The sequence below is a fragment of the Geotrypetes seraphini genome, chromosome 14 (assembly GCF_902459505.1).
Source record: "Geotrypetes seraphini chromosome 14, aGeoSer1.1, whole genome shotgun sequence".
NCBI lineage: Eukaryota > Metazoa > Chordata > Amphibia > Gymnophiona > Dermophiidae > Geotrypetes > Geotrypetes seraphini.
Genome location: NC_047097.1, coordinates 24075854 through 24099670, shown reverse-complemented (window position 1 = coordinate 24099670; position 23817 = coordinate 24075854). Strand labels below are relative to the sequence as shown.

Sequence of the window (23817 nt, the reverse complement as noted above, 5' to 3'; positions counted from 1 at the left end):
GATAATATGGAAAAAAAAAAGTCTGACTTAAGACAGTGTCTTCACTTAACTAATGCAAATACTACTAATTAGAGAAAATATATTTCATTTGCCTTGCCTCTCTCATTATTCCCCCTCCATTTCGCCAGCTGGCCTAAGAAATACATTTCCATCCATCATAAGGCCCGATGATTCACTGCATGCTGGAAGATTTGAAAGGTCAGCTAGGGACACTCGGAAACCTCCGCTGCCCTCCCCACCCCACCCCAGGTCATATATTACAAATTATACATGCCCTACATTCTCTTTTAAGTCAAGACGAAGGGCACTAATAGCTCATTTTAGAGCCGAGGGAGAGCAGGAAAAAAAATAAAAATCAGTTTTTAACAGCTAGTGCATGGTAATGCCATTAATGTGTGTTATTTGAGATAAATAACTCACATTAGCAAAATTAGTATGCACTGTTAGAAAGTGGCACTCAATACATTGTCAAGTGTTTTTTTGAATATAAACTCATACTTTTAAAAAGATACTGAAAACTGCTCAAAACCATTTTTAAATGTACATTATGATGAATAAAATTACATAAAGAATGTCTTTGGAACACCTTTACTAGTGATATTTTTTCTGCAGTCCCAGGTAGGGTGTGTTAAAATGGGGTACTGGTACTTTCAACGCAGCAGAAAAGTTCTTGGGCCTTCAGCGTAACTGCAACACAATCGGAGCACAATGATTATCCTAGGACAGGGGTAGGCAATTCCGGTCCTCAAGAGCCGGAGCCAGGTCAGGTTTTCAGGATATCCACAATAAATATGCATGAGATACATTTGCATTTCAAGGAGGCAGTGCATGCAAATCCATCTCGTACATATTTTAACACAGAAAAATATTAAATTGGAGAGAGAAAGTAGGGAAATACAATGAAGGAGAACAGAACAAAGTGAGCGAGTATTAGAGGGAGACAGAAAATTACAGAACAATGAGACTTGCCTTACTTTGTTCTTGGTAATCCTTCAGAATGCTCTAATTATTTAGAAAAATTGAAATTTATTTAATGGTCCCATTAACTAAGAGGCCATTTTACTAAAGGGCAGTAAACTAAGTTTTAACATGGTGCTTTCCTATGTGCTAAGCCTTTTTTTAGAACTGCTCATTTTATTTGAACATAAAAGCACTCACTACTACTGTTTTATTTATTTATTTATTTTTCTATACCATTCTCCCAGGGGAGCTCAGAACAGTTTACATGAATTTATTCTGGTACTCAAGCATTTTTCTCTTTCTGTCCTGGTAGACTCACAATCTATCTAATGTACCTGGGGCAATGGGGGGATTAAGTGACTTGCCCAGGGTCACAAGAAGCAGCGTGGGTTTGAACCCACATCCTCAGGGTACCGAGACTGTAGCTTTAACTACTGCGCCACACTCTCTCCTCCTCCTACTATTAATTATTTCTATAGTGCTATCAGATGTATGCAGCGCTATACAGAGTCACAAAGAATAAGAAAACAGTCCCTGCTCGAAAGAGCTTATAATCTAAACAGCCAAGACAGACAAACAGGATGTCACGGATACAGTTAAGGGGAACTGTTAATGCATAAGTGGAACAACTTCCCTTAGTTCCCGAAGAACTACAAGAACTGCCCTGAGGACCAGTAACACTTAAAAGGGAAACACAAAACAGAGACTCCAAGAATGAACTGGAAACCTGAGGAGGATGCAAAGTTGCAAGCATCCTGAAAAATGTTCACAGCCCCCTGACCTGACATTATAGTGTCTTCTCCCTCATGAGAAAGCCTGAAGAGTCATTGGAATAAGTCAAGATCCCCTCAGAATGAAGTGCAGAAGGTCAGGGAATGGCAGGAATAGAACTGTAGGATCTGTAAGAAGAAAGAAATTCTCCTAGGAAAAATCAAGTTTCGCAATGTAAAGAGGAGTATACTGGAACCATGAAAACAGTACGAACGCCAGGCAACGTGAGCGAAATACGTATGTCCGTAAAAGTGAATATATACTAGACGCAATCAAGATGCTGTATTTATCACCCCTTGGAAAACAACAGCATCCTAATAGGTATCAGACAAAGCTCACATCGCTAATGAGAGCTTCAGGGATGAGGCTAACAGCCACATAGCGCACGCTCCTCCGCGGGTTTGATAGAATACGTAACTGGCTACTGATTAGAAGGAGCTGCACAGCCCTTCCGTCTGGTCGGGAGGGTCTGTCTAGCATGTGCCATGAGAAGATGGCGACAGGAGAAACCAGCGTGATAAGAATGGAAATCTGAAGTCCAGGCCCTCTCAGAAATAGAGAAAGAGTCCTGGCCACAGGAAGATGTGAAGTGTCATTATGCCCATAGAGACAGCCCGAACTTGGAAACTGTTAGTACTACCTTTAGGCATATATATCCTATGCCACTACTAGACACATGCAGCGCAGCACAAAGGCCCAAATAAGAAGGACAGTTACCAACAGACAAAGGCTCAATCTGCAGGGATCCCAAGAGAGACAATGAGATACCCGTATGAAATACAGGGCACTATCTTACTGCTGATCTCTGCCTGCTGGAGATAAAGAATACTGGCTGACCAGTGAGCTTACCATCCTATATAAGACAGAGCTCAATTTTGGTGTTCTCTGTCTCTGCCTGCTGGTGGATGGTCACAACCCACTTGTCTCTAGATTCATCTGCTGCTGATGAAAAGGAATGTGCTATTTTCATGTTGATTTTTGGAAATGGAGACTAAAAATGTAAATAAATAACAAAGCTGCTCTGATTTTAGAAGAATTTCAGAAGAAATGCTTAAATAGTAAAATAATGACTAAACATCCATGCCTTAGCATTGAGCTACACTGTTCTGCACAAGTAGGTGTTATTCCTCCCTACCAGCAGATGGCAGTAAAGAAAAAAAAAAAATCCCTGAGTTTTACCAGTGATCTCACTGCTATTAGCTGATGGTTTTCCCTGAACAGATCCAGTATTTTCTTTAATTCAGCAAATGGTAGGTTGTGCTATCTGGTGCTCCTATGCACTGGCTGCAGCTGCACAGATTGGTTGAACCTGAAGGCTGTTTATTCAGTCCCTGGCCTGGACCTAGTTGAGTGCAAAACTTAATTCTACTGCTCCCTTCCCTCCAGTCACACTTCTTAGCTTCCACTGGGTGAGACTTGTGTCTCAATCCTACAGGATCCTGCTCAAGGAGCATGGGTCCCTATCCACTCATCCCTGTTTGAGTATAATCACCCTGAATCCTCTTCCCTTCCTTCCTGCAGCTCCCAGATATAGTGTAAAAAAAAATTCCTAATTGGCTTTGCCTGGCTTAACTTTATTCCCTGGTGCAGGGCATAAAGCTGTTACTGAAAAAAGAAACCCAAGCTCAAATACCTGTGTCCAAAAACAAACAAAATATTAATAGGAACCAAAACCAAAATCAAAGTCAGTATTAGCAAGAGAGGCACACATGACCTCATATTCACCGATTGTTTGCTTAGCACCATTATCCACTGCATGGACCTTTCTGATTTAAGACGCTTCCAAATATGGTATCACTCAGAACTTTAAAATGGATTATTGTTTTAGTAGAAATTTGATTTCATCCCAGTTATTGCCATCACACAGAAAGCATGTTCCATTTTTTTTCTGTACACAGAAACAGCACCTTTCACTCACTGCACACAAGCTCAAACAGTAGGAGGATTGAGGTGATCAACAATTACAAAATATTTCATCAGATTTGTTCTTCAAAGCAAACCCTTTAATGTTATAAAAAGCATTTCAGGGAAGTAGCAAGTAGAATCCAAGAAAACAAAGTAAAATTATTGCTTTTCCTGGTCACTTTTGACATGTTGTACACCAAATCAACAGGGTGCGGCTTCAAAATGTACCAGAATGTATTTCATTAAATATTTATCAAATTTTCAGATGAAATGGAATTTTATGATGCTATCTGACTATCCTTCTCACTGTACAATCCTTTCCATCAGGATAACATACTTTGCCTTTGCTTATTTGTACTAAACTCTTGACTTGTCAATGCAATGCTGGGGGGGTTTCTAACAGGATGCTAAAATTATTTGTCTAAGCATCCATTTTCAGTCTATTTTATGTGAAATGGTGTGGTAGTCATGTTAGTCCACTTTTTAAAGTTCTATATAGAAATAAAACAAAAGGAATAATATCACATTTATTCCTTTTGTTTCTCTATTTATTTATTTATATTAGTATTTATCCACCGCTTATAACATTCAGATACTCAAGTACTTCTCTCCACCTGTCCTGGTGGGCTGATAATCTAACATATCTGGGGCAATGGTGTGTTAAGTGACTTGCCCAGGGTCACAAGGAGCAGTGCTGGACTTGAACCTGCTAACCTCAGGGTGCTGAAGCTGCAGCCCTAATCACTAGACCACTCCTCCAGTATGCCTTTATTTAAAAAAAAAAAAAATAGACTGCCAATCCAGCCTCAATAATGCACGAATGTCACTACACAAATTTGCACAGGCTGCAAACATGGTGTAAATTTGTGTGTGTACCTGGGTATATTATAAAACATGTGTACAAAATGCAACTCTCTCATTGTTCATAAGAACATAAACATCACTATTCTGGGTCAGTCCAAAAGTCTTTAAGCCCAGTATCTTGTTTCCAACAGTCGGGTCAATCCAGTTCACAAGTACCTGGTGAAACAGATTTTATACTGCTTATCCTAGAAATAGCACATTTTCTCAAGTCCATTTGTGTTCCCCCTCCCTTTTGTTTTGATCCTTCTCCCTCTCTTTTACATTATACAAATGTATTTCCACCCTTTTTCATTTTGTTTCGGTAAGTTAATGTTTGCCTGTGTGTGATTGTCTGTTTTATTAATTATAATTTTATTCTCCATTTTTATATATTATGTTAAACCGCTTTGAATTTTGATAAGGCGGTTTATCAAATTTTTAAATAAACCTGAAACCATCTTAATAATGGTGCTCCTCGTGACCTCGTTGGCTCTCCCTCTGGAAGTGGCGTCAGTGGGAGAGACGACGTGGTCGTGAGGAGCATGTTGAAGTTGTTGCTTGTGGCGGTGAACAACTAGAGGTATGGTGGAAGGGGAAGGAAGGAGTGGGAAGAGGCGGGGCAGAGAGGAGAACGGGTGCTGGAACCCCCCCCAAACATAGCGCATAGGGTGACCTACCCTCCCCCTCCCCCGGAATGGGTGTCGGAAGCAGAGATGGTCCAATTGCATCAGGCATAATGTTTGAAGCCACTATGTACTTTCAATGTCATGGAAGGAAAATGACTGTGGCTTAATCAAACAACTCAACGGTGAGAAAAAAGGGGTACTCACCGTACAAAAAAGAAAAAAGAAAGAACATTGGAAAGATACTGACTGATGCTCAGGCCTAAAGCCATGATAAAAACCCCAAACCTTTAAAAAGTTGGACAAAAAACTAAAAACTATATTGGGGGGGGGGGGGGGGGAGCACACAGGAACTGAACCCAGAGGCTAAATTGAGGAAAATATTCACCAGGAAGGCACCATGTGACAAAACCAGTCAAAATTTGAAAACGAGGCTAAGAGGAGCTGTGAACACCACATCTTCATCTCACGTAGATTGAAAAAAAAAAAGAAAAAAGACTGCTGGTCCCATGCTCTCGCAGCTGGCGGGAAGACACCTGTCTTCAAGTTTTAAAAGGCATATAAATGCTTTTTAAGCATCGGCACGTCAGGCTCCGTGGATAGGTCACCCACGTGAGATTATCGTGGCCTGTTTATCCTCAGAGAATGGCATTTATGTGCTCATTTGTTTAGTGCCCCATCCAAAGCATTCACATATAGCCCTAGAGATGACAGAGTAAATGGTATGAAATGTGTTTGTTTGACATATTGTGAGGCAAGTTTTCTTCCCTTGTCTGTATAAAATGTGTGAGGTCATGAACTGGGGAAGGAAGGAACACAGCCTAATTGTGCCATGCAAAAGGAGGCAAAGGAAAGTTTCCAGTTCTCCGAGACCTAGGAACAATCTCACAACGAATTCTCAATAAAAGAGAAATAAGCTGGATGTGCATTATATATCAGAGGTACTAGATACCATTAAATAGAAGCAGCAATAAATAAGGAGACCTGCGACCACGAAGATGTATCTTGAAGGGAAATCCTTTCTCTCCACTGAAAATCAACATCAGAAGAGGATTTTCCCCTCATTCAGATGCTTACAAGTACCTTTGTATCCAATCTTGCTCAACATGGCACGGCATTCGATATCTTTGTGATAAGTACTAAAAGTAATAGCAGAATGGCCACCAGATAAGGCAGGATTTAACAATATTTCATGGTGTAGTACAAAATCAGTTGCTTCCCTTGTCCCTTCCCACCTTATCCCCCTCCCCTAGTATTTTCAATCTTCCCTTTCATTGGTAAGAGGAAGGCACTCTACGTAACATCTGCCTCCTGTCACTGGATCACAGGGGACCATACATAGGAGGTGCTCTGCACAGTTCAAACAAATTATAAGTAACTCAGAAGGAAAAGAGATTATCCATTCTTGCACTCTCCTGCTCTTTCCTCCCCAACGCCCCTCTTGATTGTTTTTCCCTTCCAGCTGATCCAACCTCCCTCTGTCAAATGTGTGTTGGGGGGGGGGGAGAGAGTTTCATGCCATGTCTGTGTCCTCATATTACCTGGATCAGGCTTGTAGCCATTAAAAACACAACTATCCACTGTAGCAATTGGTTCTTGGTGCCCAGGGTTTCCTTTAACCAATAGGAAATCTTTCACAGCATTAGACAGACACTGGTTTTTATTATATAAAATCACTATAAGACATCTAAATAAACATATGTACAATACTTACTGTAGCCGCCTTGGCTCAGATGCACAAAGCTCCAAACACCATGCTAAAAAAATACTGTGGTAGGAGCAATTTTTCTTTTACTAGCGATGCTCAACACAATTCAATGCAAATTACTGTATATGGATGCTATTCGTGCAGAGAATCTTTGGTAAAAGGGGAAAAACTGTACCCGACACTTGCTCTGAAGAGCATTCGCTAGCACAGCTCCTCCTCCTGCTTGCCCTGTCAAAATAAATGCAGCCCCTGGTTTCCCTGCCTACTGGTTCAGCTGAGCGGGGATTCCAGGCAGGGAGACCAGGGGCTGCTTTTCTTATTTTAATGGGCACAGCTGTTGTGTATGTGTGTTACACACATACACATACAATACATCTGTGTCCATTAAAAAAAATAATAATAAGTTACAGGACACCCCTCCACGCCAGGGTCCTGCTTCACCGACACCTTTACTTAAAAAAAAAAAAATCTAGAAGGACAGATACCCACTCCCTCTTGCCAGGAAGGTCAATGCCCTCTCCCAATGCCAGGAGTCCCCCAGCCACCCCACTACCTTATAATTGAAGGGCTGATGGGCCACCACCACCCCACTTCCATACCTTAAAATTGAAGACCAGCATGAGGGATGATGCCCACTCTCTCTTGCTGGCAGACCCGCCTCTTCAATATGGCAGGCCATCCCCTTCTTGGTGCATCTTGGGATTTACTGGGAGGGTTCTAAGGCCCTGATTGGCTCAGGCACCTAAAGTCCCACCCAGGAGAGGGGATTTATAGAACTGAAAAATGAACTTGCAAAGCTATTGCTAATAATTTGTAATCCAGCATAAGTGAGTTTTAAAATTGAATTAAAATATTTAATGGTGCACAGGGAACAGAGGATGAAGGAGGTTGTCACCCAATGAGTGGTTTCCCTTTTCAGTCAGCCTGCAAGATAAGTTCTGGCGGCAGATGGGGATCTGAGGCTTTTTCCTCCTTTAAATCTGTTACATTAAATTCTCTTCCCTTTTAATGGTATGGACACTCAATAATTGAAGATAAGTACATATATTTTAAGAGATTTATAGTGGATATATAAATAGTGGGGTTCCCCAGGGGTCTGTGCTGGGACTGCTGCTTTTTAACATATTTATCAATGACCTAGAGATGGAAATAACTAGCGAAATAATTAAATCTGTTCAAAGTAGTTAAATCACAAGAGGATTGTGAAAAATTGCAAGAGGACCTTGTAAGACTGGGCGTCAAAATGGCAAATAACGCTTAATGTCAGAAAGTGCAAAGTGATGCATGTGGGAAAGAAGAACCTGAACTATAGCTACATGATGCAAGGTTCCACATTTAGGAGTCACTGCCCAGGAAAGGAATCTGGTTGTCATCGTTGAGAATGCATTGAAAACATCGGCATTTCCTCCAAATTATATAGACCTCATACGTCTTATAACATTTTAGTAGCCTTCCTCTGGACCAACTCCATGCTTTTCATATATTTTTTAAGGTGCAGTCTCAGGAATTGCACACAGTATTCTAAATGAGGCCTCACCAGAGTCTTATAGAGGAGCTTCAATACCTCCTTTTTCCTTTCTACTGGTCGATCGCAATTGACCTTTTGGGCACCCTTGCTTTAGAAGAAAGGCAGCAGAGAGCGCTATGATAGAGGTAAAGCAGTACAAAGGAACGATAACCGAGGCTAAAAAATAATATTATGAAAGCCTGATCAATCTAGGATTCTCTTCAAGATTTTCAATTCATTAATATCTGCTAAGGAGGTTCTTGACAACTCTACCGTACAACAACAAGATACAGATAGTTTGGCAAACTATTTTCAATACATGATTAGGTTAGTAAGGGAGAAATTTATGCATACATTAGAGGACTGCATTGAATTACATGTTTCAAATAACACAGAAACAGGAATTCCAGCTGATAAATGTTAAAAAGAATTCTCCATTGTCATGCCTGGTATCTCAGGCTTGCTAAAAAGACTTTCAAATGAATGTTGCTGTCTAGATCAAAGTTTTTCAACTTCTTCGAGCTAAGACTAATAAATATCAACAGAGTACCCCCACCCAAGCTCCACCCCACTCCCCATAATAATAGTACTAATTGTAATGCAATTTCTTCCATCCATTTTTCATATACATACAGTACAATATAATCTTAATACATAATGGCAACCACAAAAAAGCACACTGTATGCAGAGAAAAGGGAGTGGGGGAGGAGAGAGAGATCCAGGGTGCATATTTCACACTCCCCCTACTGCCACATCCAATATTTCTCCCTCCTTTCCTCCATGAGTCCAACTTTTCTTTCTTTCGCCCCATTTGCAACATCTCCTTTTCTCTCTCATTCTCTCCCCTGCTGCAAAGGGAGTGGGGAAAGAGAGAGAGAGAGATCCAGGGTGCATATCTCCCACTCCCTTCACATCCAACATTTCTCCCTCCTTTCCATCAGTCCAACATCTTTCTCCCTGCCTCCTGCATGTTTCCTCTCCTCCAGTCCTCATTCCCTCCCCAAACCAACAACATCTCTCTCTGTCCCTGCATAAGCAATTTTTCTTCCTCTCTCCTCCACCCCTATTGGCAACAAGTCTCCCTCTCTCTCTCACTGTCCATCTGTATTGAGAAATCTAGGCATCTCTCCCACACCCTCTACTGTCACATCCAACATTTCTCCATCTCTCATCCCCCGGATCATGTGCATTTTTCATCACTGCCCGCCAGCCCCATGCCCATTTCTCCTTCTATCACTCCTCTCCAGCACAATGCCACATCTCTCCCCCTTGCAATCCCCTTCAAACTGTCCCTCTGTTCCCTCTCCATCACCTATCCAACATTCTCCATCTCATCCTTCTCTCCCCATGCATCTCCCTCACCTCTCTCTATGATCAATTTAATTTTTCTTCCTTTCCCCATGTGCCACCATCTTTTCCTCTCAGTCACACACTCCTACTCAACAATTCTCCCTTTCTATTCCCTCTCTCCTATGTCCCAAATTAGTGCCCCCTTCTTCCCTCTCTTCTGTGTCCCATGTTCATGCCCCTTCCCTTCCATCTCTGTTGAGTTTGTGCCCCCTCCCCTTTACTGCATGTAAGTAGTTGCCGTCCATAAATCCCACCTTCCTGCCACCCATTGCCACGGATCCCTCCCTCCCTGCTCCCACCGCCCGAAGCCAACCCAGTTCTTGTTCGAACCGCACTCACTCCTTCTGTCTGCAGTGGGGACAATGAAAGCAGTGATTCACATGTATCTATGTCTACATGAGGCTGTTCACTGTACATGATGTACATGCACTAAACAAGTTGCAAAGAGCCAAGGGCACAATAGCAATGGGCAAGGAGGGAAGGTGAGTGCAGCTGAGAGTAGGAAAGGTGAATCAAGCTGTTGGATTCTAAGGAGAGCTGGCAGAGGCAAGTCGGCATGGAGATAAATCATCAATTTAAATTGTAAAAGTAGTATAAACTGTTGCAAGTGCAATGGAGGTGGGACAAATCTGATAAAAATAAATAAATGCCCTCGCCCAGTTGTAAAGCAGGGTCATGAGTTTGCCAAGAAAATGCCAACACCTGGCCCATTTGCAACTTGTTGCACACCTCTGAATTTTGCAGAATATAAACTTAAGAGTCATATCTAGAAATATTGATATTGCTAGAAGCTTCTCCATATTCTTTCAAAAATACATGTACCTATTTGAACACTCAAAATATAAGCAGAACACAATTTGGGGTGCAAAATACAACCATATTTTACAATTAGGACCACACTTTGCCACTTTTCTTTAAAGAGAGGAGGAGGAGGAGGGACTCGCAGCATAAAGAATGACCAGAAAAGGCAATTTCCAATTCCAACATGGCTCGTTTTGGGGTTTGTTTGTTTGTTTTTACAAGCCTCTAGGCTTTTCCTGCTCCCTGCCAGCAGTTTGTTTACAGAGTATGGAAAGGGGAGAGATCTAGGAGCAAGGGACACTTCCACAGAACTGGAGATTTCCCTGTAGGCTTCTTTGAGTTGCAAAGCAAAAGTAGGAACATGGAAAAGAAGAAAAAACAAACAAACAAAAAATCAACCCAGTGACTGCAGCTGTTATGTGGAACTAGAAATTGGTGAAAAGCACTCTCAATCCTCCAAAGCACAAACAAACACCTGAGAAACTAAAAGGCAAATATTTAAAAAGCAAAAAATACTCAGAATGAAAAGTTCAAAAGAAAGCTCAGGATTTGCTAATAGTCCTTGCAACCAACTGAAAATACTGCATATACAGAGGTCCGATTATGTATTTGCATGGATTATTTTAACATAAAAACATAAGAATAGCCTTACTGGGTCAGACCGGTGGTCCATCAAGCCCAATAGCCCGTTCTCACAGTGGCCAATCCAGGTCACCGATACCTGGCCAAAACCCAAGGAGTAGCAATATCCCATGCTACCGATTCAGGGCAAGCAGCAGCTTCCCCCCTGTCTTTCTCAATAACAAACTATGGACTTTTCCTCCAGGAAAATGTCCTAACCTTTCTTAAAACCAGCTACGCTATCTGCTCTTACTACAACCTCTGGCAACAGTTTCTTAAGGTGATGCATCAAATGCTAGTTATATTCTATGCAAGTTTCCTTTAGAACTCTTTCCACCATGTTTACTATGGAATGGCTTAGATGTTTGACCTTGTCCATTCATGTCCTGGAGCAATGGGACTGGTTCCTTGAATGCTGCCTAGCAAAGAGGGAAGGCAGAATGAGCAGATGCAGGGCTTGGGGGCGTGAAGTCCAAAGAGAATAGATAAGCTGGCAAGTGAAGGAGGGAAAGAGGAAAGCAAGGGTGTGCTCCAGCCACCTTCATCCTTAAATCAAATATGGGGTTTGGGAGGAAAATGTGATGGGGAAGGGGAGAGGGCAGGGTTTGCCCCCGTCAACTTAGAGAAATTTTGAAATCCCTGAAAAGCACCAACATATTGAGATGCCAGCAAGGAGGAGAGGTGCAGGCTGAGTCATGTCCTGTAGTCAGTCAGCATGTGCCTCTGCTCCTTCTCCTCACCTCTCCTTCTGCAGCATCACCCCATTGGAAGTAATAGGAGGCTCAGGGCAGCGGCTGGAGGACATCCACGCATGTGCAGACATCAACATGACGACATCACACGAGTGATGTCATTGCGTCAACAATCACGCATTTCCGGGTGCCTTCCAGCTGCAGCCCCAAGATTAGTGTGCCACAACTTTAAAAGTTTGCAACACACTGTTATAGATTCTTACTGTAGGCGCTGTACCAGGCTCTCATATTGGAACTCTGAGGGGGGAGGGAAGAGGGGCAAGAAAAGAGTAGTAATATTCTAGAGCAGTAATTCTTAACTTTTTTTGAGTCATGGACCCCTTTAAAAATCTAATAAAACCTATGGACCCCCTTTCCCAGAAATATTCACATAAACACAACTTTGCATGCAATGAATAATATAATCTACTTTAGTCCGTGAGATATTGCACTCTAGCTCAGCACCAGGTACTGCAACCCCCTTTTTTTTTGGGGGGGGGAGGGGGGAATCCAGGGGCTACAAGATTCCAGACCCCTGGGGTGTTTGAGACCTTTGGGTCACCTTCTCTACTGTTCTTTATGTGTGTGTGGAGGGGGGGGGGGAGAGGCTATGCTTTGTTGGGGCAGGATTGGATGGGTTATGTTTCCTTGCACTATTATGCCTTGTTGACGCTTTGTATATTTTGGATTCTGATGGTTCTCTTTTTATATTAATAAAACAGATTTGACCATAATGTACTTTATCAAGATTTGATTCTCATACACATGACATACAAAGTATTATTAAACTTTAAAGTAAACAATCTAAAAAAAAAAGCCCTACTCCTTTTTTAATGCAAAAAGTAATGTCCACTCATTAAAATTATGAAATTCAATCCTCTTGTGCAAATTAAAACAGATCTACTACCCTTACGTTTTCTACTACCATTACTATTACTATTGCATCTACTCTCTCGTTATCTGCGAGAAAGATCAACAATACCAGGCTATATAGTGAATGTTTATTATTTATTCAAAATATTTGACTAAACGCTTATCCAACAGTACAAAGCGTTGTACAAAGTATTTAAAAATTACAGGAAGACAAACATGTCAGCATTGTAGACATACATGTACTAAATTATAGGACAAACAAGGGCTAAACAGAAACTCAGGCCATAAAAACAATAGGATAAGGGGCAGAATTATAATTTTTTATAGAAAGAATACATAAAAGGAAAATACAATAGGAAATGGGAAAAAAAATTAAGAATTGGTGGAGTGGGAATGAGAAACAGTTAAAATTGCCAAAGTAGATAGATAACTAATTATCAGTTATAGGCATCCTTAAAGAGCAAACACTTTAAACTGCTTTTGAACTTCTGCATGTTCCGTTCGGCTCTTAAATATAGAGGAAGAGAGTTCCAGATCAAAGGAGCGGTTACTGAAAAAATAAAGGGTGCGACGAGTGCCGATTATCTTCAGGGATGGGACATTAAGGGTATGCTGGGAGGCTGATCTTAAGGCTCTAGGGGGATCGTAAGGAATCAAGAGTCTATGAATGCCGGAGCATTGGTTTGTAAAGTTTTAAAAGTTTATTTTTATCTGACCCTCATGGACCCCCGTTAAGAACCCCTGTTCTAGAGAGACTACTTGTCCAATCTTGTCAACTTCAGTTGAGCTTAGTTTTACCCCAGAAATATATTATATATATTTGTATAAATAATGTACAAATATATTATATATATTTGTATAACAGGACAAGATAACAAAGCGTTAGTAAAAGTGTTAAGTGTATTTGTTCTAACAACACTGAAGTGTCTAAGCAACTACAGTACAACTATATTCCCACCTGAGATAGAAAAGAGAAACACCTGATACTGCCTGACCAGTGTCGGCAACACTCTACCCAAGCTGAATAGTTTCAAGTTTATTATGACTTGATATACCTCATGAGAATCTCGGAGAGGGTGAGATCCAGAAGGCCTTGAGCATGTGCAGATGCTCAAAGCTCAGCAGCAGACCGGCAGCAGACACTTTTATCACCGGCGGTGCAGGGGTAAGGACAGGGCCAGTCGGGGAGGGGGGGGGAGAAGAGGCGATAGCAGCGGTGGCCTCGGGGGGAGCAATACTGTTGGTTCCCGCGGTCGGGTCGGGTGGAGGCTCACAAATCGAGTCAATGCTCGGTTTACGAGTTAAAAGTTTGCTGAGTATTTTGCTCGTCTTGCAAAACACTCGCAAACCGGGTTACTCGTAAACCGCAGGCTCTGCACCCTGTCCCCCTCCCCTATTAATTGTAATGCAATTTTTCCTTTTATTTTTCATAAACACACAGCAGATATAAATTCTCAAAACTAACACATTTCGATCACTAAATTGAAAATAAAATAATTTTTCCTACCTTTGTTGTATGGTTATTTAATTAGTTTCTGGTTGGACTTGCTTCTGACTGTGCATCCAACATTTCTTTCATAATCCAGCCCCATCCCCTTTGGGTCCAGATCTCTATCTCTTTTATCTCTGCTTACCCTCACCAGATCCAGTGTCAGTTCTCCTTTGTACCTACCACCACCTTTGTTCCAGGTCTCCCTCCTCTGTTATGATCTTCCATCTCTCTGTTCTTCCTCAGGATCTCTCTTCTGTCTGCACCTCCCATAGTCCAGCATCTGCCTCCTGTCTTTCCCCTTTGGTCCAGGCCTCTCTCTCTATCTTTCTTCTGTTTACAACCCCCTCCCCCCCCATCCCATCCCCATGTCCAGCATTTGCTCTCTTTTCTTCCAGGTCTTTCTCTGCTTCTCTCTCTTTCCTTCCTTCCTGTTCCAGAATCTTTCTACCTCTCTGCAGTCTCTCTCTCTCTTCCCTCTATACACCCCCTCTAAGTCCAACATCTGCCCCTCTCTACCTCCTCTAGTCCAAAATCTACCTTGTCTTCAAGTCTGTTTTCCCGCCCCTCCTCAAGGTCCTTTTCTGTCCCATCCCCCCACCCAATGTCCAGATCCAGCGTCCCATCAGGGCCCTCGCAACAGGCGGGACCTTACCTCCAAGCTGCTTCCCACATCCAGTGATAGGTCTTCTTCCGCGCTGTGACCACCACTACGCTAATTACAACAGTCTGCAGAGCGAACCTAGCAGGCTGGCCTCTGAAGCACATTCCCTCTGCCATGGTCCCGCCCCTCCTCTGACATCAGGGGCAGGACCGTGGCAGAGGAATCATGCTTCGGAGACTGACTGCAGCCTGCTAGGTTCACTCTGCAGGCTGCCGCAATTAGCTCAGCGGCGGTCACAGCGCGGAATACGACCTCTCTCACTGGGTACGAGAAGCAGCTTGGAAGTAAGGCCCCCGCACGTCGCCCACTTTTGGGTGGAAAAAAAGTGTGTCTTATGGAGCAAAAAATACAGTAACCTACAGAAAAAGAAGCTACTGAGCCGCTGTACAGCTTGTTGGTAGAGAATGATACGGAGACAATTTTTCCCCGCTCTGCAGGAACTCATTTTCTTGTTCCATCCCCACGAGTTCTTTTCCTGCCCCGCCCCATTCCTGCAAACTCCATCCTCATCTGCACAAGCCTAAAACACTTTAAAATCATAAGTGTTCGAGGCTTGTGCAGTTAAGGCAGAGCTTACAGGAATGGGGCAGGGACAAGGACAGCGACAAAACTTGCGGGGACAGGATGGGGAAACTGAGTTCCGATGGGGACAAATTTGTCCCCGTGTCATTCTCTACTTGTTGGCAAGGCTCACCTGGAATACTGTTCAGTTTTGGAGGCTTATCTCAGGAAGGATAAAAAGTGGCCGAGGTGGTCCAGAGGAAAGCATCCGAGTGGTGTGTTGTTTGCACCATAGATGACATGAGACGAGACCCGAAGACCTAAATATATTTACCCCAGAGAGGAGGCTCAGGGGAGGTATGATATACTTGAAATGAACGAGAAACACACCCTTCCTAAAGGAAAGAAACCTAAAGAACTAGGGGACATGATACAAAACTGCAGGAAGGTAGAGTCAGGAGCAACGGGAAATACTTTTTCACAGAAAAGGCAGCAGATGCCTGGAATGCCCTCCAAAAGGAAGTGATGGAGACACAAAGGCTGATGGAGTTCAAAAGAGACCAGGATAGACAAAAGATCCGTAACTGAAGATGATGGAAAACAAGCATTTGTCCCTTCATTCTATAACTTGGAGCCGACATTTAAGCACCATTGTCACTCTCAAATTTATAGCAGCAGCACTTAGGTGGGTAATTGCTAAATGAGCATTCAGTGCTGTTATACAAATGACTTGCAGCACTCGCCCCCAAATTCTGTATATAGCGCCATAAGTTGTAAATCAGTGCACACAGCTTGTTTAACAAGATCAGCAATTAATACCTCATAATTGACGCTAAAAGGCCCTAATTAGAAGTTATATACACAACTTGGTAGGCATATTCTATAAAGTGATGTGCTTCAGTTCTAGTACACAAATTTCAAAATGGGGTGGGCCCAGGGAGAAGCATAGGTAGATCTCGGGTACTCCTATAGAATATGTCCAATCCACGCACAATTTAAGCGCTGTTATTTAGGCCTAATTTTCCTTGTTCTAAATGGGTGCACTTAAATATTATGCTGCCTATGGCTGCTAAGCACAATTCTATATACGATATGTGCCTTTTATAGAATTCCGCTAAGCACCACTCTAGTCAGCACCTATGTTTTTGGCATTATATGTAGAATCAGGCCCTTAAGGGCTGATTCTATAAAAGGTGCCTAATTTAATTGGCAAAATACCCTTAATAGCTTCAATAATTGGGCAAAAAATTAATTGGGCGATAGGCATTAGACACTGCTAAGCACAATGAAATAGGCGCCTAAGTGGGAGTTTCTATGGGCGGAGTGTGACTTAGGCACTGCTAAGCATGATTCTCTAAAAAAATAAAATAAAAAAAAACTTAGGCGCCTGAAATGTAGGCTTTTAAAATCCTGGCCTACATTCCAGGCCCAAGTTTTAACATAGATGCAGCTAACCACAATTCAATAAGCAGCACCTATGCGTGACTGACTCACGGCTGGCATCATTTTTCTAGGCACCATCCAATTTAGGCACTGTAGTACATAAATACAAGGGACGTTCACAGGAGAGAAGCACGTATCTTACAGAATACTATAAGTTATGTGCTACAATGCTGCATTCATATGCTGTTAAATAGACACACTATCTTGGCACCCAGAAATTAGACCCTCAGATACATCGTACTAGGCGCTAGCTTGCATGCCCAAATATAAACTGCCCCCTTAACTCCCAAGTAACCCCCCAAAAATAAATGTTTAACCCATAACAATGGGTGAGAAAAGAAACTACGGCATGTTCTCATTTGCCACCCCTTTCAGGAGTGTGGGACCCTCATTGCTTCTCTTAGGGCCTGGCCTCCAGGTGACGACTGCTAAATATCGTGAGAAGGCAAAACCTGTGGCAGAGCGATGAGTCAATTAAGGCAGAGAACAGATGCTGGAGTTTCAAAAATGACAACTGGTCGGGTACTCTAAATTTCTAAGCCACTGTTTAATCCTGCACTGCTCCTTGTGACCCTGGGCAAGTCGCTTAATCCTCTACTTCCCCAGGTGCATTAGATAGATTGTGAGCCCACTGGGACTGAGAAGGAAAATGCTTGAAGTACCTGTATATAAACCGCTTTGAGTGTGGTTGTAAAACTACAAAAAGGCGGTATATAGGTCCCAATCCTGCCCCGTCCCCTTCCCCAGTTCCCAAGTTTATTTAAAATTTTCTATCCCATCCTAGGGAAAACCTTCAAAGTGGCTGACAATCTGAAACATATTTAAAGTGCACAATATACAAAAAAAACAAACACTACTACTACTGGTTTTCTGTCCGCCCCATAGACACACTTACACGCTTCCCCTGGAGACAAACTGTTCATGTATTTGAGAGGATATTATAAGCAAACTGTAGGCAAGCAGATTTTGGCTTTCTGCCCTAACTTTATGCTCATGGTGTGACGTCGGTATATTCTGTACGCTTCCTCTGCCCGATTCCAAATGTGGCTGCTGTCAGCAGCCCAACTTTGCATGTCTAAAAAGTAATAATGAGTTTCTGGTACACACTGACGCAAGTTAACAGAATATGCAACAGAGAACAAGGGCAGATCTAAAAACCCCAAGGATGTAAAAATACATTTATTATTCACCTTCAGTGGAAACAATTTCTGAAAAACATTTAGGGCGGTTAGATATATGAAAAAGTCAAAGTTACAGGGGACACCTTTACATTAAGCTTCTATATTTGTTAACTTGTTTCTCAAAGCTATGCTCCCTACATTGAGTCAGTATACAGCAATGGTTCCCAAACTGTGGTAAGGTCACAGAAACAGGGTTACTCCCCCTTTCTCTGGGCCTCCACTGTGATCTATTTGCTACTAGAGGTCTGCACGGGAACGGGGATTGCAGGAATCCCATGAGTCCCACAGGGTTCCCGTGGGAATCCCCCCTAACCCACGGGATTCCCTTCTGGCCCACAGGATTCCCACGGGGACCCCCCTCTGGCCCACGGGACTCCCACAGGGATGGAAGGCTTTGGAAGCAGGGTTCGTCCATGTAATATAATGGACAAGTCAGCCTTAGTAAAAGAGGGGGGTTTATAAGTTAATTACCTGAACAGAAAACAAAAAAAGGGTTCCAAAGAGATTCCACAAGGAAAATAGCAGCACAAACACAAAAGAAACTGTGGAATTGATGATCCTGTCAGAAGTAATTGCTTCTTTTTACGGGACGGGCGGGGATGGAGGTAATTCCTTGTGGGGATGGGTGGGGACGGAGAGGATCCTGTTGGAGACGGGTGGGGAAGGAGAGGATCCTGGCGGGGACGGGCGGGGATGGGTGGGATTTCTGTCCCCGTGCAACTCTCTATTTGCTACGCAAAGGCAGTCAGTACAGGGTCTGTGAATCAGTGAACGCTATCAGGCCATGCTCCTTCCCCCATCTGGGCTTCATATTAGGCTAGAACCCAATACAGAGCACAGAAATCTGCGAGTGCATGCTGATACACAGGCCCTTGTACCACCTACCGCTACTACTGCCATCAGGTATTGGATGTGGATGAGATAGGGGGAAGGAGGAGGGAGTACAGGTGGTCTGCTATTTTAATCATCATCTGCTCAGGGGTTATGTACATTATTAAGAGTTGAAATGGGGTCGATGGATAAAAGTTTGGGAAACACTGGTGCAGAGTACTCATAAGCTGATGCAAGAGCAAAAAAAAAAATATCAGGAAAGCTAGTCACATATCCGCTCAGCCCAGAACAGACAGCTTGAATATGAACAAAAAGTCTGATCGTCATTTTTCTATGTTCAGTTTCTACAGACAGAGTGGGGAGGGTCTCAAAAATGAGACTGTTGCAAGCAAACAATGTGGCAAGATTTGAAAATAAAATAATTTGCCTGCTTGCTTAGACCAAGAGGACTTTTTGGACAGGTGAAATAGTGCCACTCTCAATCCTAATCAGAGCAGCAGACTGCTTCAGTTGGAACCTGTAAAGATAGATTGGGGGGGGGGGGGAGAGAGATTTCGAATGAGAGTACAGCACCTTGGTGAGATAGAGTAGAAGAAAGAGACAGCTACAGAAAGAAGAATGGATAGTGTTTGCAATGGTCAGGAGGAAAAATACCGTCTATTCACAGTGTATTCCTGATGCCTGTCCTCTCTCCTTCAAAATAAACCACAGGGAGGTAGGCCAGCAGCAGGAGTAAGTCACGGCTGAATTTTTCCAACTCTGGAATGTGATATAAAAATGAAACAAACAAAAAAAAACCCAAACCCTTAAGGCCTGCCAGGCTGAAGATAAAATCTCCATGACCTTCTTGGTAAATGAAACGGTCCTTTCCTTAAAGCAAGGGAGAGGGAGCAGGGAAGCCCAAAGAGAACAGAAAAGGAAACAGATTGCAGATCTTCGATGAATGCCTTCCAGCACTGTACTAAGCTTTCATTCATTAACAGCTATTGACGGCTAAAAATGTGGCAATGCCACGCACATTTGTAGATATACTAGACACTGTCTTGCTATTCATTGGGTCTCTATAGCTTGTACTTACAAATAGAATGTTTTATTTTTTTGTTTCCTATATATTTTAAACAGTTTACATAAACAGCCAAAAGAGGAATACATAGTTTTGTCACTAGTTGATTGCTAGCAGCTGTTAGTGGCAATCTGTATTAGTCCTCCAGAAGCAAAAGTAGCAATCTAGGGATTTTGCTTTTTTGGTGTGCCATGCCAAAAGGTTCTGCTTATAGTTTCTTTGAAAGCTGGAACATCCCTCTCGAGACACATCCAAGCCCTCAGCCTTATTTTGTATTAAAATAACAAATACAAGAAGAAAACAGCTAAGCATCTACTAACTCTCCGAGAGCATGTAAGACCACCAAGCCAGGTACCCTTACAGTGTCACACAGAAACAGGGGAACACTGGGTTTAAGATTTGATAGGGAAAAGGTTAAATATCAAAAGTTCAACTTCCAGAAATGGTTCCCACAAGTAGTAAACTCAAAAAAATATTTGACATTTTCCTACCAAACTAGTCCTCCTAATGCCCCATTTAATAAAAACAAAACCAGCCTGACAAAACTTCCTACTAGCTATTCTTCCTGTAGTATTTTTTTAAAACTAATTTGCAATTTTCATTCACAAAATTAAATGACTCTTCTTTCCAAGCAATCTTCCAGCTAAGAAAGTACATGGTTGTGTCAGTGGATTTGTAATAGACAGTTTCAATTCATATTTATGAAATGTACAATACTTAAATTTTATACATCTTTTGTTCAGCTTTAGGCAGCCAACCTAATTGGATGATTTCTTATTACTATACTTTGAAAAGTAGAAGGTGCTCAATACATACAATTTTTTAAAGTACCACCTTTCTCAAATTTATTTTCCAGTTATTCTGACACCAACCAGATTATGTGTTTCTCACCAGTAAACAAACTTAAACTCAAGACTATATTATTCTTACTGTATACTCTTCATTCTTTCATGTAAACTACAGAATCTTTCCAGAAGAGTGTAAAAGCTACATCTTAACAGATAGAGGTCATTTAAGAAAAGAGCAAAATTACATAGCTGGGGACTTTTAAAATATGTTTTTTTTCTGCAAATTTTAAAACTATTAAATCTTTTAGACTTTTGAGTATCAGACCTTATTTTCTTCACAAGGACTGAATCACAATAAAAGTTAACATACTGGAATTTATCTCTCTGTGCAGTGTTGACTTCCTGACTCAAGGACATAACCACAAATACCTTCCTCAAAAAAAAAAAAATAAGAGAACTTGTCACATCCAATTTCATCACATCAAACATACACACATCAGCATCTTATTGAGAGTGAACTGAAATGTAGAATATAACTGCCTAAAAAAAACCCCAAAACAACTATTCCTTCAGCTTTCATAGATGCACTTTTAAATATATCTTAAGTATTTCTACGTAGACGCTGCACAAATAAATGTCAAGGGCCTCTTCATCTTTCAAAACCTATCAAGTCTACAATGTGGTCATAGCAAGGTAAATCATTATCCTCCTCCAATGCCTTTTTCTCTGTCCGATTTGACAGCTCGGATGAGAAATGTGTTTTGCAAATTCCCAGCCTTAAGTGCATTTCAATTTCCACAATCAACTGGACTCGGTAAAACCCCCAAACCCGAGCCCCTGACCCCGGCTTCCCTTTACCTTCACGCTGCATCGGCCCGTTTGCGTTTCCGCCTCCACGTTCTGGCTGTTCTCCTTCTTCTCCCTCTTGGAGGAGTTCGCCCTCACCTTGTAAGAGGCTGCGCTGGCCGACTTCAGGAGCAAGCCCGAGACCGGGAGCCCCTGCGGCGGCGGCGCCAGGGCTGCGGCGCTGGGCGGCCGAGGGGAGCTCGAGTCGTCCGACTCTTTGCCGCTGTGATAGACCACCCTGCTGTCGGAGATGTGGATGCTCGGAGCGCAGCCCATGCTTCCGGCGGCCCACACGTCAGTCGCTGGCGGATCCTCTCTCCGGAGGGGCCGCCAGACCCGACAGTGTCATCGGGGGAGAAAAAAAAAAAAAAAAAAAGAGAGCGGACTCGGTTTCAGGAAACGGGGAGGGTCTCTCGCACACGCGTGAAAAATGGAAGAGGAGCCGGACGGGTACTAGAGGGGCTTCGCCGTCCTCGGCGACCTGCCCACGGGCGGCGGCGGGTCGGGCATCCCGCCCAGCGCTCGGAAGAAAAAGTCCGAGAAGTTCACGCGGCCTCGAGCGGGCTTTTCAGGCAGTGCCTGCGGCAAACGGCGACCCAACTAGAAAGGGCCGCTCGCGCTCAGTATCCGCTTCATCCTCCTCCTCCCTTTTTTTTTTATTATTATTTTCGGCTCTCGGGTTACACCGGCGACCTGGCTTCAGGCGCTGCTCTTCGTCCCCTTCCGAGCGGGTGACGCATTCCACGCCGTTGCACCCGTCGGGCTTTCCGCGCCGCCGACAGGACCCCCGGCTCCGTTAGCGCCTCGGCGTTTGAATGTGTTTCGGCCGGCCGGGGGGGGGGGGTGTTACATCCAAAGCCCTTCACGTTCCTTGTCACGGGGAGGGACGTAAAAAAAAAAAAAGTTGAACCCGATGCTAGAGTTGCATCTGCACGAAATGAATTAAAAATGGCGAGGCTTACTTCCGAAGCGTTGCAGGCGATGCTCGCGTTGCCAAGGGTGGGGGGGGGACGGGAGTCCTGGGCGTCTTACGCAGCGCTCGGGTTGCTTTTCTTTCTTTTGGGATTGAAAAGTGTCTCAAACAGCGGCACCGCAGGAAGAAGGGAAGAAGAAAAAAAAAAAAAAGCTTGTGGTTTTTAAATTTTCCTCCCCCACCCCGAGAGCTTCTCCAGCGTTTACCCTTCCAATTCCTCTCCACCGCTTGACAGCGGCAGATCCAATAAGAGCCCCCGCAAGGCTCGACCTACAGCCTTTACTGACGTAAATGCAAATGAGCGGGCCGGAGCCAATCAAAGGCTAGGCAGGCGCTGAGGGGCGTACGCGCCGACTGGAGCGAACTTTAAATTTCGGCGCCGCGTCGCGCCTCACGGATCCTTTGCAGGCTTTTCAGGGAGGAGGAGGAAGAGGGGGACTCACGACTGTCCGGGTTTTCAGCTTTACTTTAAAAAAAATATATATTTTTTCCCTCTACTGCTGGTCGGTTTTTACGGTTTGCATTTGGAGGCGGGGGCTGCAGGCTCATTACGACCGAGTGCGCGAAACTGGAAGAACCCACTGATCCCGCAGGGCAGTCTGGCTACGTCTGCAGATCTGTTTCTGCAGGACATTGCTTTCGCTTTGTGCTGTATAACCAATCAAAAAGTGGAGAGGCGGGAGGCGGAAGCTCGCAACTGCAATTAAGTAACTGCTGCTGGCACATGGAAAAGGAGGAAGAGGGTGCCTTAGAGCAGTGGTTCCCAACTCTGTCCTGGAGGACCATTAGGCCAATCGTGTTTTTGGGATAGCTCTAATGAATATGCATGCTGCAAATTTGCATGCCTGTCACCTCCATTATATGCAAATCTCTCATGCATATTCATCAGGGCTATCCCAAAACCCCAACTGGCCTGGTAGTCCTCCAGGACAGGGTTAGGAACTACTGCATTAGAGCAGGGGTAAGGAACTCCAGTCCTCGAGAGCCATATTCCAGTCGGGTTTTCAGGATTTCACCAATGAATATGCATGAGATTTATTTCCATACACTGCTTTCAATGCATATTCATTGGGGAAATCCTGAAAACCTGACTGGAATAGGGCTCTCGAGGACTTGAGTTCCCTACCCCTGTCGTAGAGGAATAAAGCAGGTCTAAGAAATAGAGGGGGAGGGATTGCAGCAGTTTAGATTAAGATCCTTTGGGGCAGGGCTGCCCAAGTCCGGTCCTCGAGATCTACTGGAAGGCCAGGTTTTCAGGATATCCACAATGAATATGCATGAGAGAGAGATTTGCATACCAAGAAGGCAGTGCAGGCCAGCCTCTCTCATGCATATTCATTGTGG

The 23817-nt window shown here is 43.3% G+C and overlaps 1 protein-coding gene across 3 annotated transcripts in view; it reads right to left on the bottom strand.

The window, feature by feature from the left end:
* PDE8A (phosphodiesterase 8A) overlaps window positions 1-23817 on the bottom strand; it is a 237476-nt gene that overhangs the window by 158898 nt on the left and 54761 nt on the right. Inside the window, exon 1 of one of the 3 annotated variants that reach the window (XM_033920333.1) lies at window positions 21513-22713. The exons of the other annotated variants lie outside the window; for them this stretch is intronic. Coding sequence (XP_033776224.1) covers window positions 21513-21776 — 264 coding nt within the window. The 5' untranslated portion in view covers window positions 21777-22713. Of the gene's footprint in view, window positions 1-21512; window positions 22714-23817 lie in introns of those variants that run through there. 3 annotated transcript variants of the gene reach the window in all.